At 45.4% G+C, this 14667-nt stretch overlaps 1 protein-coding gene and 1 non-coding gene across 2 annotated transcripts in view; both read left to right on the top strand.

The window, feature by feature from the left end:
• The window catches only part of LOC145348169 (clathrin light chain A-like), a 51149-nt gene that overhangs the window by 32682 nt on the left and 3800 nt on the right, over window positions 1-14667 (top strand). Inside the window, exons 4-5 of the mRNA XM_080196365.1 lie at window positions 9050-9161; window positions 12177-12230. Coding sequence (XP_080052491.1) covers window positions 9050-9161; window positions 12177-12230 — 166 coding nt within the window. The remainder of the gene's footprint in view (window positions 1-9049; window positions 9162-12176; window positions 12231-14667) is intronic.
• Window positions 10914-11112, top strand: LOC145351430 (U2 spliceosomal RNA). The gene has a single exon (XR_013888398.1). It is a non-coding gene; the product is annotated as a U2 spliceosomal RNA (small nuclear RNA).

Raw genomic sequence — 14667 nt, forward strand, 5'->3', positions numbered from 1 at the left:
CTCCCCTTCTTAAACAATGGGACAACATTTGCTGTCCTCCAATCTTCCGGTACTATACCAGAGACCAACGACGACCTGAAGATCAGAGCCAGAGGCTCCGCAATCACCTCTCTTGCCTCCCAGAGAATCCTAGGGTAAATCCCATCCGGACCAGGGGACTTATCTATTTTCAAACCCTCTAAAATATCCAGCACATCCCCCGTATCAACTGCAATACTATCTATTTTACACCCCTGCACCCCAGTGTCCTCCTCAGCTACATTCATGTCCCCTTGCGTGAACACCGAAGAGAAATATTGGTTCAATGCCTCTCCAATCTCCTCCGGTTCCACACACAACTTCCCTCTACTGTCTGTAACTGGCCCTAATCTTGCCCTAACCAACCTTCTGTTCTTGACATACTGTAAAACGCCTTAGGGTTCTCCTTAATCCTATCAGCCAAAGTCATCTCACGTCCTCTTTTAGCCCTTCTTAACTCCCTCCTAGCCAATCTAAAACTTTCTAATGCACTACCTGAGCCCTCAAGCCTCATCCGAACATAAGCCTCCTTTTTCTTCCTAACCAACGAATCAACTTTTTTAGTGCACCACGGTTCCCTGGGCCTACCAAATCCTCCTTGCCTGACAGGGACATACCTATCACAGACCCGCAGTAGCTGCTCCTTGAAAAAACTCCACATTTCGGACGTTCCCAGTCCCTGTAATCTCCTAGTCCAACCTATGCTTCCTAATGCTAGAAAGAGTGCAGAGATATTTACTCAGATATTACCAGGGATGAGAAAGGTTAGTTATGTCGGATTGCCATCTGTTATTCTCCTGCCTCCTGCGGTAATACTTGATCTTATTGTTATGGAGTGGACACTGATACATAACCCCCATCCTGAGCCCGTTGCCTGCTAGGCACCCTTGTTCATGCAGATCCATATCCACCCCAACTGGAGGCTGTGTGCAGATACTCACCCACCCCCCACCCCAATGGGAGCTTCACATAGCCCCCCCTTCCACATTTCCCCCTTGTCTTTATCTGCCCACCCCCACTACCCAGCCTCATCTTGCACTCCATCCCACTCAAACTTCAGACCTATGTTATGGTGGCTGCATGAATTCCCAAGCAGAATCCTCCCCAGAGGGTGGTTGGACCTGGAGGAAGGAGACCCCTGTACACCCCAATCCTATCATTCAATCACCCATGATTAACACATTGCAGCCCACTGGCAATTCTGAAGTGTACATCTCACCTCCTGACTCCCCAGACATTGTTCACCATCTACGAGGAGGCTAGACAAACATACAGGGAGAAGGAGATAGGTTCAGATGGGGAAAGATGGGATGAGATTTGAGTGGAGCATAAACACCAGCATAGACTGCTGGATCAAAAGGCCTGTTTCTGAGCTGTATATTCAATGTTGTCCTTTATATAAAAGCCTAAGTCAGGAGCGTGATGGAATACTCTACACTTGTCTGGATGAGTGTGGCTCCAGCAACCCTCAAGAAGTTCAACACCATCTAGGATAAAGCAACCCGTTTGATTGGCACTCCCTCCACCACTGACACACAGCGACAGCCGTGTGTACTATCTACAAGATGCAGTGCAGCAACTCATCAAGACTCTTCAACAGCACCTTCTAAACCCATGACTTCTACCGTCTGGAGGGACAAGGGCAGCAGATGCATGGGAACACCATTCCCTGCAGGTTCCCCTCCAAGCCACAGATCGTCCTGACTTGGAAATATATATGGGTCAAAATCCTGGAACTCCCTCCCTAACTGCAATGTGGGTGTACCTACACCATCACCTTCTCAAAGGCAATTAGAGACAGGCAGTAAATACAGGCTTAGCCTTTGACACCCACATCCCTTGAACAAATAAAAGATTCAACATTTATCACACATTACTTACTGGGAAGGGGGATATAAGTTTTTATCTGATAAGAACCTTGAACTTGCCAAGGTGTAGAATGATTTGTGATTGGTTAAAGCTGGTTGACAAATTCAGTGAAACGTAACAGCACTGTCCAAACCTTTGACCTCCCCAGTCTGGAAGGAAAGGGCAGCGAGGACACGGGAACATTGGGATAATTTCCTTGAACAGTGTGTGTTGGAGCCGACGAGGGAGCGAGCTATCTTGGATCTGGTGCTGGTGGGTTGAGGGAACCGTGGTGCACAAAGGATGTGTTGAACCTAGTCAGGAAGAAAAGGAAGGTGTACAAGAGGTTCAGGGAATTAGGAGATGTTAAAGATCTTGAGGAGTATAAGGACTGTAGGAGGGAACTTAAAAGGGAAATTAGGAGAGCCAGAAGGGGTCATGAGAAGACCTTGGCGGGTAAGATTAAGGAGAATCCCAAGGCCTTCTATAAATATGTGAAAGGTAAAAGGATAAGAAGAGAAGGGATAGGACCTATAAAAGGTGAGGGGGGAAAGGTTTGTGTGGAACCAGAAGAAATGGCGGAGGTGCTTAACAAGTACTTCGCCTCAGTATTCACGGTGGAAGCCGATCTGGGAGATTTTGTTATGGATTTCCAGCAGATGGAAAGGATTGAGTACGTGAATATTAAGGAGGAGGATGTGTTGGAACTTTTGAATTCTATCAAGGTAGATAAGTCGTCGGGACCAGATGGGATGTACCCCAGGATACTGTGGGAGGCAAGGGAAGAGATTGCAGAGCCCCTGGTGATGATCTTTGCGTCGTCAATGGAGACGGGAGAGGTTCCAGAGGATTGGAGGATTGCAGATGTAGTTCCTATTTTTAAGAAAGGGAACAGAGATAGCCCGGGAAATTACCGACCGGTGAGTCTGACCTCAGTGGTTGGTAAGCTGATGGAGAGGCTTCTGAGGGACAAGATTTACGAACATTTGGAGAGGTTTGACATGATCAGGAATTGTCAGCATGGATTTGTCAAGGGCAGGTCGTGCCTTACAAGCCTAGTTGAGTTCTTCGATAATGTGACTGAACACATTGACGAAGGAAGTGCCGTGGACGTAGTGTACATGGACTTCAGCAAGGCGTTTGATAAGGTCCCCCATGCAAGACTTCTTGAGAAGGTGAGAGGGCATGGGATCCAAGGGCCTTTGGCCTTGTGGATCCAGAACTGGCTTGCCTGCAGAAGGCAGAGAGTGGTTGTGGATGGGTCTTTTTCTGAATGGAGGTCAGTCACCAGCGGAGTGCCTCAAGGATCTGTTCTAGGACCCTTGTTGTTTGTCATTTTCATAAATGACCTGGATGAGGAAGTGGAGGGATGGGTAAGTAAGTTCGCTGATGACACGAAGGTCGGTGGTGTTGTGGATGATCTGGAAGGATGGCAAAAGTTGCAGCAGGACATAGATAGGATGCAGGACTGGGCGGAGAAGTGGCAGATGGACTTCAACGCGGATAAATGTGTAGTCGTCCATTTTGGCAGAACCAACGGGATGAACGAGTACACTATCAAGGGCAGAAGTCTGAGTAGTGTTGAGGAGCAGAAGGATCTTGGGGTCCGGGTCCACAGGACTCTTAAATCGGTCTCGCAGGTGGAGGAGGTGGTCAAGAAGGCGTATGGTGTACTGGCCTTCATTAATCGAGGGATTGAGTTTAGGAGTCGGGAGGTAATGCTGGAACTTTATAAGACCCTTGTCAGGCCTCATTTGGAGTATTGTGCGCAGTTCTGGTCGCCTCACTATAGGAAAGATGTAGAAGCTATTGAAAGGGTGCAGAGGAGATTTACAAGGATGTTGCCTGGACTGGGAGGCATGCCTTATGAAGTTAGGTTGAGGGAGCTGGGACTCTTTTCCCTGGAGAGACGAAGGTTGAGAGGCGACCTGATAGAAGTTTACAAAATGTTGAGAGGAATAGATAGGGTGGACTCTCAGAGGCTATTTCCCCGGTTTGAAATGGTCGCTATGAGAGGACACAGATTTAAGGTGCGGGGAGGGAGGTTCAGAAGTGATGTTAGGGGTAAGTTTTTCACTCAGAGGGTGGTGAGTGAATGGAATCGGCTGCCGTCAGTGGTGGTGGAGGCGAACTCGCTGGGGTCTTTTAAAAGACTTCTGGATGAGTATATGGGGTTTAATGAGATTGAGGGTTATAGATAGGTCTGTAGGTTGGTAGGTGATGATGTGATCGGCGCAACTTGTGGGCCGAAGGGCCTGTTTGTGCTGTAGTGTTCTATGTTCTATGTAATGAGGCAGGTAGAATTAGGGACCTTGCGTTGAAGGATCCTCTTGGAGAGAGTGATCATTGTATGGTGGAGTTTCTGGTGCAGATGGAGGAGGAGAAAGTGGGTTCCCGGACACGCGTCCTTTGTTTGAATAGAGGGGAGTACGGTAGGATGAGAGAAGAATTGGCGAATGTTGACTGGGGGAGCGCGTTGGAGGGAGGGTCTGCTGAGGAGCAGTGGCGGATCTTTAAGGAGATCTTTCTTGGTGCTCAGCAGAAATTTATTCCGATGGTCAAAAAGGACCGTAGGAGGAGAGGTAATAAGCCGTGGATAACGAAGGAGGTGAAGGAAAGTGTTAAATTAAAAGCGGAGGAATTTAGAGTAGCTAAGAGTAGTGGGCGAGAGGAGGATTGGGAGAGGTTTAAATGTCAACAAAGATTGGCAAAGAAGTTGATAAAGGAGGGTAGGAGAAACTATGAAGCTGGGCTAGCGCTTAATATAAAAAAGGATAGCAAGAGTTTTTATAAATATATAAAAAGGAAGAGGCTGGCTAGGGTGAACATTGGTCCTTTAGAGGATGAGAAAGGGGACCTAGTGGTAGGGGATGGGGATATGGCTAAGGTATTGAATAACTTTTTTGTTTCTGTCTTCACGGAGGAGGATGTGAATAATTTGCCAGGTGTTAGCGATGGAAAGGTGGTAGGACTGGAGGGTCTTAATGACATTACTGTTACTAGAGAGGCGGTGCTCGACAGACTGGAGGGGCTAATTGTGGACAAGTCCCCAGGACCGGATGGAATGCATCCGAGGGTTCTGAAAGAAATGGCAGAGGTGATAGTGGATGCCTTGGTGGTTATTTTCCAGACGTCGCTGGATTCCGGGGAAGTGCCGGAAGATTGGAAAACGGCTAATGTTACGCCATTGTTTAAGAAGGGTGCCAGGCAAAAGGCGGGGAATTATAGGCCGGTTAGTTTAACGTCTGTGGTAGGTAAAATGTTAGGATCCGTCATTAAGGAGGAAATTGCAAGGCATCTTGAAGGGAATTGCTTGATAGAGCAGACGCAGCACGGTTTCATTAAAGGGAAGTCGTGTCTGACAAATTTACTGGAGTTCTATGAGGATGTGTCTAGGGCAGTGGATAGAGGAGAGCCGGTGGATGTGGTCTTTCTGGATTTTCAGAAGGCGTTTGACAAAGTACCTCACAAGAGGTTATTGCAGAAGGTCAGGGGACATGGAGTTGGGGGTAGGGTGTTAGCGTGGATAGAGGACTGGTTGTCAAATAGGAGGCAGAGAGTGGGGGTCAACGGGTGCTATTCGGATTGGCGGATGGTGACTAGTGGAGTGCCCCAGGGGTTGGTGCTGGGGCCTCAGCTTTTTACCATTTATATAGATGATCTGGAGGAGGGAACCGAGTGTAGGGTGACGAAATTTGCTGATGACACCAAGATTGGGGGAACGGCAAATTGTGCGGAGGGTGTGGAGAGTCTGCAGAAGGATCTAGATAGGCTGGGCGAATGGGCCAGGAAATGGCAAATGGAATTTAATGTTGGCAAGTGCAAGGTGGTCCACTTTGGTAGGAATAATGGTAGGAAGGATTATTACTTACGGGGCGAAAAACTGCAGCAGGCGACGGTGCAGAGGGACCTCGGGGTCCTTGTGCCTGAGTCGCAAAAACCCAGCTTGCAGGTGCAGCAGGTGGTCAGGAAGGCGAATGGGATGCTGGCCTTCATAGCGAGGGGGATTGAATATAAAAGTAGGGAGGTCTTGCTGCAGCTGTATAGGGCATTGGTGAGGCCGCAGCTGGAGTACCGTGTGCAGTTTTGGGCGCCGCACCTGCGCAAAGATATTTTGGCCTTGGAGGGAGTGCAGAGGAGGTTTACTAGGCTGATACCGGAGTTGAGGGGGTTGAGCTATGAGGAGAGGCTGAATAAACTGGGCTTGTACTCGTTAGAGTTTAGAAGAATGAGGGGAGATCTCATTGAGACGTATAAGATGATGAATGGGATGGATAGGATAGAGGTGGAGAGACTCTTCCCGCTCAGAAAGGACAGTAGGACTAGGGGGCACAGTCTCAAGATAAAGGGGGGGGGGCGGTTTAGAACGGAGTTGAGGAGGAACTTCTTCACTCAAAGGGTGGTGAATCTCTGGAATTCTCTGCCCGTTGAAGTGGTGGAGGCTGCCTCGCTAAATATTTTTAAGACGCGGGTTGATGGGTTTTTGATAAGAGAGGGGATTAAGGGTTATGGGGAGAGGGCGGGAAAGTGGAACTGAGTCACGACAGATCAGCCATGATCTTATTGAATGGCGGGGCAGGCTCGAAGGGCCAGATGGCCTACTCCTGCTCCTATTTCTTATGTTCTTATGTTCTTAACAGCAGCATATACAACTTCCCCTTCGAGCCACACTCCATCCTGACTGCCTCAAACTCTAGCAACTAACTTCTAATAGAGTGTGGGGGTATCCCCACCATAGTTTTCATCAGTCCCTGGCTTTGTGATTTAGGTGTGGTCGGGTGACTCAGCAGATCAATCCTGGAGTCACAGTTCTTTTGTCAGAGAAAACAGGCATTGCCTTGAGTGAGGATTGTGCTCAAGCCAGGGTCCTGCCCTCCCCTTCCACTTTGTTGCTTCTCTGCAGTAGAGTTTCTGCAGTCAGTTTCTGACGGTGTGTTTTATTGAATGAGGTGCTGCCACGTGGCACTGTTGGCAGCACTTTCTTGTCACGCACCAATTCCAATTCATCCTCTTTTCAGTGAGACCTTCAGAATGTCCTTAAACCACTTTCTGTTTGAGGTTGAGTAGCAGTTTTCAGTGCTGATAAGAGGATCTGCTTTGGTCACAAGGAGAAGATGCAGAACCTGCTCTGCTAGAACCGCCTCCCAAAATTGCTGCAACTTTATCTTTGATGACCAAGATCTCCATAACAGGACAAAGGCTTCAGTTTACAATGCTTTTATTCTCACCGCGCTTCTCTGGAGCAGTGAGGCTTGGGTCACCTACCAGGCACTAGAGCATTTCCACTGGTGATGTCTCTGAGAATATTCAGAGCCAAGTGGAAAGACAAGGCAGCCAATCTCTGAAACCAATTCCCCCAGCATCATAGTCACAATCAGATTAAATCAGCTCTGTTGCTCTGGCTGCCACATCCACATCCACATCCACATCTACATCATGCATCTGTAGCAGTCCAGGGAGGTGTCTCACCACCACCGCATCCAGGACAATTAGAGATGGATAATAAATTCTGGCCCAGCCAGCAACACTTACATCCCTCGAATGGATAAAATAATTTGCTGAATTAAACTATGGAAATTAAATTCTTGCCCAGTGTGAAATAATTGATGTATTTGTAAGGAAACTGCAAGATTGGAATGTTCTTGTTTCAGGGGAACAGCCAATAGATTTCAGTTCCTATATTCTTATATTTGTGAAAAAAAAAGTTGACTTTGATGTTGTTAACCTCAGCTGATGGCACATCTTTCTCAGCTGTTTCGTACTTATATTCCAGAACTCAGATGGAGCAATCTGCTATGCACGGTGTGAGAATACTGAGGCTAAACTGCTCACCTGACTGCCCCTCAAAGTATGAGAGTAGCTCATGGATATTCATTGGAAAGCTTCCTCTAACCAATCCCAGCAGGATACTATTTGCCATTCAGCCTCTCAAGCCTGTTTGACCATTCCATAAGATTTTGGTTGATCTGATTGTGACCTCACCTCTGCTTACCCTGATAATCTTCGACCCCCAAGAATCTATCTAGCTCTGCCTTAAACATATTCGCTGACCCTGTCTCCATCTTTCTCTGGGGAAGAGAGAAAAAAAAATTCTCATCTCTGATTTCAATGGGAGATCCATAGACAGTGTGGCCTAGTTCTAGTTTCTGGTAAAAGGAGAAACATCTTCTCACATCCACCCTGTCAAGTCCTCATTTAGCACAACTTACCGACAAGAAAGTGGATTTTCAACAATGAGATGTGTTTGTCAAAGATTCTTCCATTTCTTGTAAGAATTGTTACTTAGCTCAAGCAACAAGTTTAACATATAAAACAAAATGATAAGTATATATTTTTATAATTGTATAACTATTTTTATACACTGCTCCAGGAGTGTGTGGAGTTTTTATGATATGAAGAGGGTATCACATCCATCTGATTTCTAATATCAGAATCTGAGCTGTGGCTGTTAATGTCCCATTAAACAGGGTTGTTTCTTTATCGTCATAGTCATAGTCATCTTACTGTTCTTCCACTGCTTGACCAGGTTACATTTCTTGGGTATCTGAAAGGAGAAAGATCCAATACTAGGGGTATGTTGCAATAATGGAGAAGATTAAGAGATATATCCTTTCACCATTTAAGTTGGTTTGTAACTTGCAAACCAGAAGAGTGTGTGGGATGCAGGAAGTGGGGTATGATAGAAGGGTTAGGTATGAATATACCTTCAGTTATAGAGACATGAAATCACTTCTTCCTTCCACCCCTCGCACCCAGGCCTCCAGAGCAGTATTTGAAGATGTTGGTACCCACTCTGTCCACTGTTGCTCTGTTCTTCAATGTTTCCAAGTCACTTACTCACAACTGGCAGTTTCTGCTTCAGTCACAGTACATTTCCTTTTAGAGTTGCAGCCTTGTTTTAATTGGTGCTAGCTCTCGTGATATTGGCCTCTTGTTGATGTGTCCAGCCAATTAACAACACCATTGCTGCTGATTGGACCCTGAAATAACTGAATGAAGCAGGCAGCAAATTCCTGGACTGCCTGCATCTCAGTGAATGTGTCTGTGTTCATCGTGCATCCCACACTTGTTTTTGAGCGATATCAGATTTAGCTGTGTCCCTGTGTAATCCCTGGCAGAGCGATGGAAACCTAATCCCAGCAAACTCTGGAGTAAGAAGTTATTCTTACCTTTAACTTCTTAGATGCCAACTCTCGTGAAGCAGAAGTGGAATGGAGAGAGAAGGCTAAGAAAGAATTGGAAGATTGGTACATCCAACAAGCAGAACACCTGGAAGAAATGAAAACTAATAACAGGTATCCACTTGTGAAGAGCTGAGTGTTGTTGTGTGTCAAACAATAAACCTTTTGTATAGAGGAACAATCTCCATCCCCTGCATAAAATTACTTAAACTTGTTTTTTTAATGTAAAAGTTTTCTTGAACTCTGCAAAGGAAATTATCTTCTGAAACCTAATTTTAAAATAATTCAGCAAGTAACATAGGAACATTGTGAAGCCATTCAGCCCCTCAAGCTTTTCTTCATGGCTGACCTGTATCTTAATTCTAAATTCCTTAAAATCCTTTCCCATCAACATTCTAACAATCTCACTTTTCAAACTCTCATTTCGATCCACAGTCTCAACAACATTTTCTTTGCTGAGGAATGTTGCAGATTTCCAATCCCCTTGGTAACTGCAGTTAGAGTATGCGGTTCATTAAAAGATAAATTCAATCAAATTTTTAATTACTATTAATTTCAAAGTTTATTTCCCTTAACTGCCCATCATCTGTGCTCCTACCACCCTCCTATGCAGCATGTTCCAAGTCATCATAAAAATGTTCTTTTTTACATTTTCCCCTTTATCACTTGCCCAAGACCTTAAACTCTCCCTGTCCTTGTACTGTTGGTCAACGGGAACAGCTGTTCTTCTTCTACCTCATCTAAACCTGTCATAATCATGTAAATCTCTATCAAATCTCTCCCAATCTCCTAATCTTCAAATACAATCCCAACCTTCCTAACCTATTGGTGTAACTAAAACCCCCATCCCTGGAATCATTCTGGTAAATCTCCTCTGCACCCTCAAAGACCCTCGTATCCTTCCTAAAGTGTGGTGGCCAGAAGCGACCAAGTTTAGATATCTCTTTAAGTTTCTTGTAACATTCACAGTTGCATGTTTCACCTTTTGGTTTGCTTTGTAAGTTCTTGGCTTTTTTCATGGAGCATTTTGGATGATGAGGGCAAGTTTTGTCCCAGTTTGTCAGAAAGGGAAACATTCTAAATAAATCCAGCTGTGTTTTATTATTGATTATATCATTATCCTGTGAATCAGAATTTCCCTAAAGTACAATTTACTCTAGTCAGATCCACAGCAGTTTGCAATTCGGGCTTGGTTGATGTCATGTCTCATCATTACATCACTCTCTCCAACACCTTACCATCTGGTTTTGTGGTGCCACCAATTACTCACCCTCCTGGATCACTGTGCCACTGTTGGCAGTTTATCAGTCCTTTGAACGCTTGTGACCTGCTTCTAACTGAGACACAAAATGTCCCTCTCTGAGAATCCAGGAGTGTTTCTGGGGACACAGATTCAGGCAATAGAAACGGATCATTGTTCAACACCTGCACGCAGTTTTCTGTTAATCTTATTTATTTTCTCAGTGTAACTTAGAATTTCTGGATACAGTCAGTGTGTCCACAGCCACATAGAGTCTTTGCTACATTTTCTGTTTGTTTTGTTTCTTCTTAGAAGGAGTTTGGAGTTTACACATTCTCCCTGTGTCTGTGTGGGTTTCCTCCAGGTGATCTGGTTCCTCCCACACTCCAAAGATGTTCAGGTTAGGTGGTAAATGTGCAGGGTTATGGTGATAAGGCGGGGGAAGGGGTTGGACCTGGATAAGATGCCCTTTCGGAGTGTTGGGCCAAGTGGCTTCTTTCTGCGCTGTAAGGATTCTGTGAATCCCATGGGCAGACTCCCAATTCCCTAACTCATGTTAAAGGAATTCTGCACAGTGGAAGCTATTACTCTCTGTTTAATCATGTTCTATCCAATTGTAGGTATTAATCGCTTCTCGGCCTTTTGGCTAAGATCAAGTGTAGTATTGACACGCTGCATTTGGTGGAAGTCATTAGGTTACATCTCAGCTTCATTTGGAGCAATTTTTTAAAGCGGTATCTTGGCCTTTTGGCTAAGATGCATATGAGATCAAGCCTTGGAGGAGGAGCTACACCTACTCCAATCAGCTTGGATCATAGAACATAGAACATAGAACATTACAGCGCAGTACAGACCCTTCGGCCCTCGATGTTGCGCCGACCTGTGATACCAATCTAAAGCCCATCTAACCTACACTATTCCAATATCATCCATATGTTTATCCAATGACCATTTAAATGACCTTAATGTTGGCGAGTCCACAACTGTTGCAGGCAGGGCATTGCACACCTTTACTACTCTGAGTAAAGAACCTACCTCTGACATCTGTCCTATATCTATCACCCCTCAATTTAAAGCTATGTCCCCTCATGCTAGCCATCTCCATCTGAGGAAAAAGGCTCTCACTGTCCCACTGTCACTTGATCTACACATGTAGATCAAGCCCAAGACAAGAGGTGAGAGCCCTGTCTTGTCAGCTTGTTGGTTGGATTGGAATATTAAAAACAAAAAAAAACTAACAGGGACATCCTTAAACTCAAAATAGCTGGAAGTGTTAGTAAATATGCAGCTGTTTTAATAAATCCTTCTATATAAGCTCAGTAAGCTATCAGAAATCTAGTTTCATGTGGGAATTTCCCCTGGGGCTTCTCCTGCTTCTTCATAGTTTACTCAGCAGAAACTGTGTTACTGAATACATTTATTTAAAAGGAGTTTGCACCAAACTCCAGCGCAAGTTATGGAGATGGGGTGGGAATGGCCTGGGCCATAGCCTGCCAGGGACTGCTGGAGCTTTGTTGGCTTTGAAAAATGAGTCTTCCAAGCCTACGAGAGGCTTAGCCACACCATTCAGACAGGGACTGCCAGATCTACCATTAACCAAACAACCCCCCCCGCCTGCCCCCACCACTGCCCATTCTCCCATCTTTGCCAGTGGAATTGGATCTGCTCCCCCCCCCACCCCCCCACCCCAACTCCTGATTTTCCAATTCCCTACTCCAGGGACAATGTCTCTGCGTGCTGCTGCCTTCTGCCCCAGGAATTTCAGGCCTTTTATAAATAATGTGTTTTGTCCTGTTTCTTTGTACAGCATCTTACTCTTGTTTTGCCACATTGTCTCTTTCTGATTGCTGCTGACCGTGGACTACACAACCGATCTTTGATCGCCTTAGAATTCTGGATGAGGCTTTCTACAAACAACCCTTCGCTGATGTGATTGGCTATGTGTATGTTGCCTTATTAATATTTCCCTCTTTCTATTGCCTTTCAAACAATTCCTTACGAAAATTACTTGCTCTTAATTTGTATACTTCCTGCCATATTTGTTTATCTATCACAATGTTAGTGCTGAATAAATAGGGATTAACAAGCTCGGGTGAATATTCTGCTTTAAGTAATCTGTAATATTTTAAAGTTTTGTGTAGAATTTCCTCTTGAGAGACTCAGTGGAAGGACTCTGGGATAGAATTATACAAATACAAGTTCATTTTTTATTCATTCTTTTTGTGGAGAAACTTCATGGAATTAAATATTAGTCATTGTATTTACTGCAGACACGACTGAATTCCAAATGTAGATATTGAGGGAATATTGGAATGAGTGACATCTGATGCGTGAAACATTGCAATCAGTAAGTAGGCAGGGTCAGCATGTGGTCCTGGACAATACTGAGGCCAGGACAACTCCGATTATTTGGTGATGTTTTGGATTAGGAAGCTCACTACAATTGGGACCGGAATATCTGGGAGCAGCTGCTTTTTGCCCAGAAAACCTGATTGCACTTTTCCCTTCAAAACTGGGTCCGGTTACAATGAACCTCTGAAATAAAAACAAAATACTGCGGATGATGGAATCTGAAACAAAAAAACCCAAAAAGTTAATGAAGCCATAAAAGGTCACTGTACAGAAAGGTCTATTGCTGCTTATGCTGACTGATTGTTAGTGGCAGCCCTTTGCTTTATTCTCACCACCCTGTCATGCTTATCTTTTGAAAGATTTATTCACTTTTATTTTCCAAATTTTCTATTAAATCTGCTTCCATCATCCTTTCAAACAGCACAATCCAGATCACAACTCACTGTAAAAGAATCATTGTCCCAATGCCCCATTCCTCAAACCCCTGCTCCAAAATCCCCAATCCCCCTCTACTCCAAACCCCATCCCACCCCCTGCCCCCAATCCCCCCATTCCAAGCACCCTGCCTCCAATTCCACCCCCACCCCCCACCCCGCACCCCCCCACCCCCCACCCCGCACCCCCCCACCCCCCACCCCGCACCCCGCACCCCGCAAAGACAATATTACATAAGAACATAAGAAATAGGAGCAGGAGTAGGCCATCTAGCCCTTCGAGCCTGCCCCGCCATTCAATAAGATCATGGCTGATCTGTCGTGACTCAGTTCCACATTCCCGCCCTCTCCCCATAACCCTTAATCCCCTCTCTTATCAAAAACCCATCAACCCGCGTCTTAAAAATATTTAGCGAGGCAGCCTCCACCACTTCAACGGGCAGAGAATTCCAGAGATTCACCACCCTTTGAGTAAGCCTGGGTGAGAGGGAATGGGTTAAGACGCACCCTGATGGGGCATGGAAGAGTTAGTGAGCCGGAGAGGTTTAGGGAATGAGTTCCGGAGCTTAGGCCTCGCATGGCTGTAGACATGGCTCCCAATGGTGTAGTGATGACAATTAGGAATGCTCAAGAGACCAGATTTATAGGAGGCAGGGATCTCCAGGAATGTGTGGCTGGAGGAGATTCCAGAGACATGAAGGGCTGAGGCAAAAGAATGGGAATTTTAACCTTGAGGTGTTATTGGATCAGGAACCGATGCAGGTGATTGAGTAGTGAAGCTGGTGGGTGAAGGGACTTGGAGCTGATAGGAGAGCTGGATAATTTAACAAAGTGCATCAGTTATAGAGAGGCAATCTTGGGAACTGCAGGTTTAATCCACATTCCCCAAGCAGAGGTTAACGTGACTGTTTGTCTACAAATGAGGGGCAGAAGATAATTGTTTTGAAACTAGACCAACCTGAGAGATCAGCTCACATGATCCCAACTCGTATTCACAGCCTGTTTCTGAGCGGTTTTTCCAGCTGCTTTCTGTATGGAGCTGATGTCAGTATTTTCTTTTCTGAGAATGATCCTAATCCTTAAATCATCAGCTTTTCCAAATCCTTGTTGAAGTTCTTCACGAATAATTACCTTTGCCCCCAACACCAATAATGACCCAACTTGTTCTCCCTGTCTCTCCACTATCATCAAAACACCTGCTTTCATGTTTCACGCTCAGGGTCACCCATTTGCCACAGTTAAAAATATTATTGATTGTGAAATTTCGCCGCTCTCTCGCTCCCTTTCCCCACAATTACCCTCTTTCTTTTTCCTCCCTTCTTTAATTTCGTCATCCCCTATCCCTCTCCCACTCTTCTCCATCCACCCCTCTCCCAGTTCCTCCTTCCTCTCCCCCTCATTTTCCTCCATATGTCCCTTACCCCCCTCCCAGAGTAAGTTGCATGGGGTTAGAATGAGGATAATATTGCAGTGAGTTTGTTCCGGTTTAGCAGAGCTGTCTGATGTGAATATCAACATATTTCTATCAGTTACGGCATGTGGGTAAATTACAGCTGGTATTTCGAACCCTTTACTCTTTTTGCAGAAGGTCATG

The sequence above is a fragment of the Carcharhinus amblyrhynchos genome, chromosome 1 (genome assembly GCF_965287045.1).
Source record: "Carcharhinus amblyrhynchos chromosome 1, sCarAmb.v2.hapA, whole genome shotgun sequence".
Classification (NCBI taxonomy): Eukaryota; Metazoa; Chordata; class Chondrichthyes; order Carcharhiniformes; family Carcharhinidae; genus Carcharhinus; species Carcharhinus amblyrhynchos.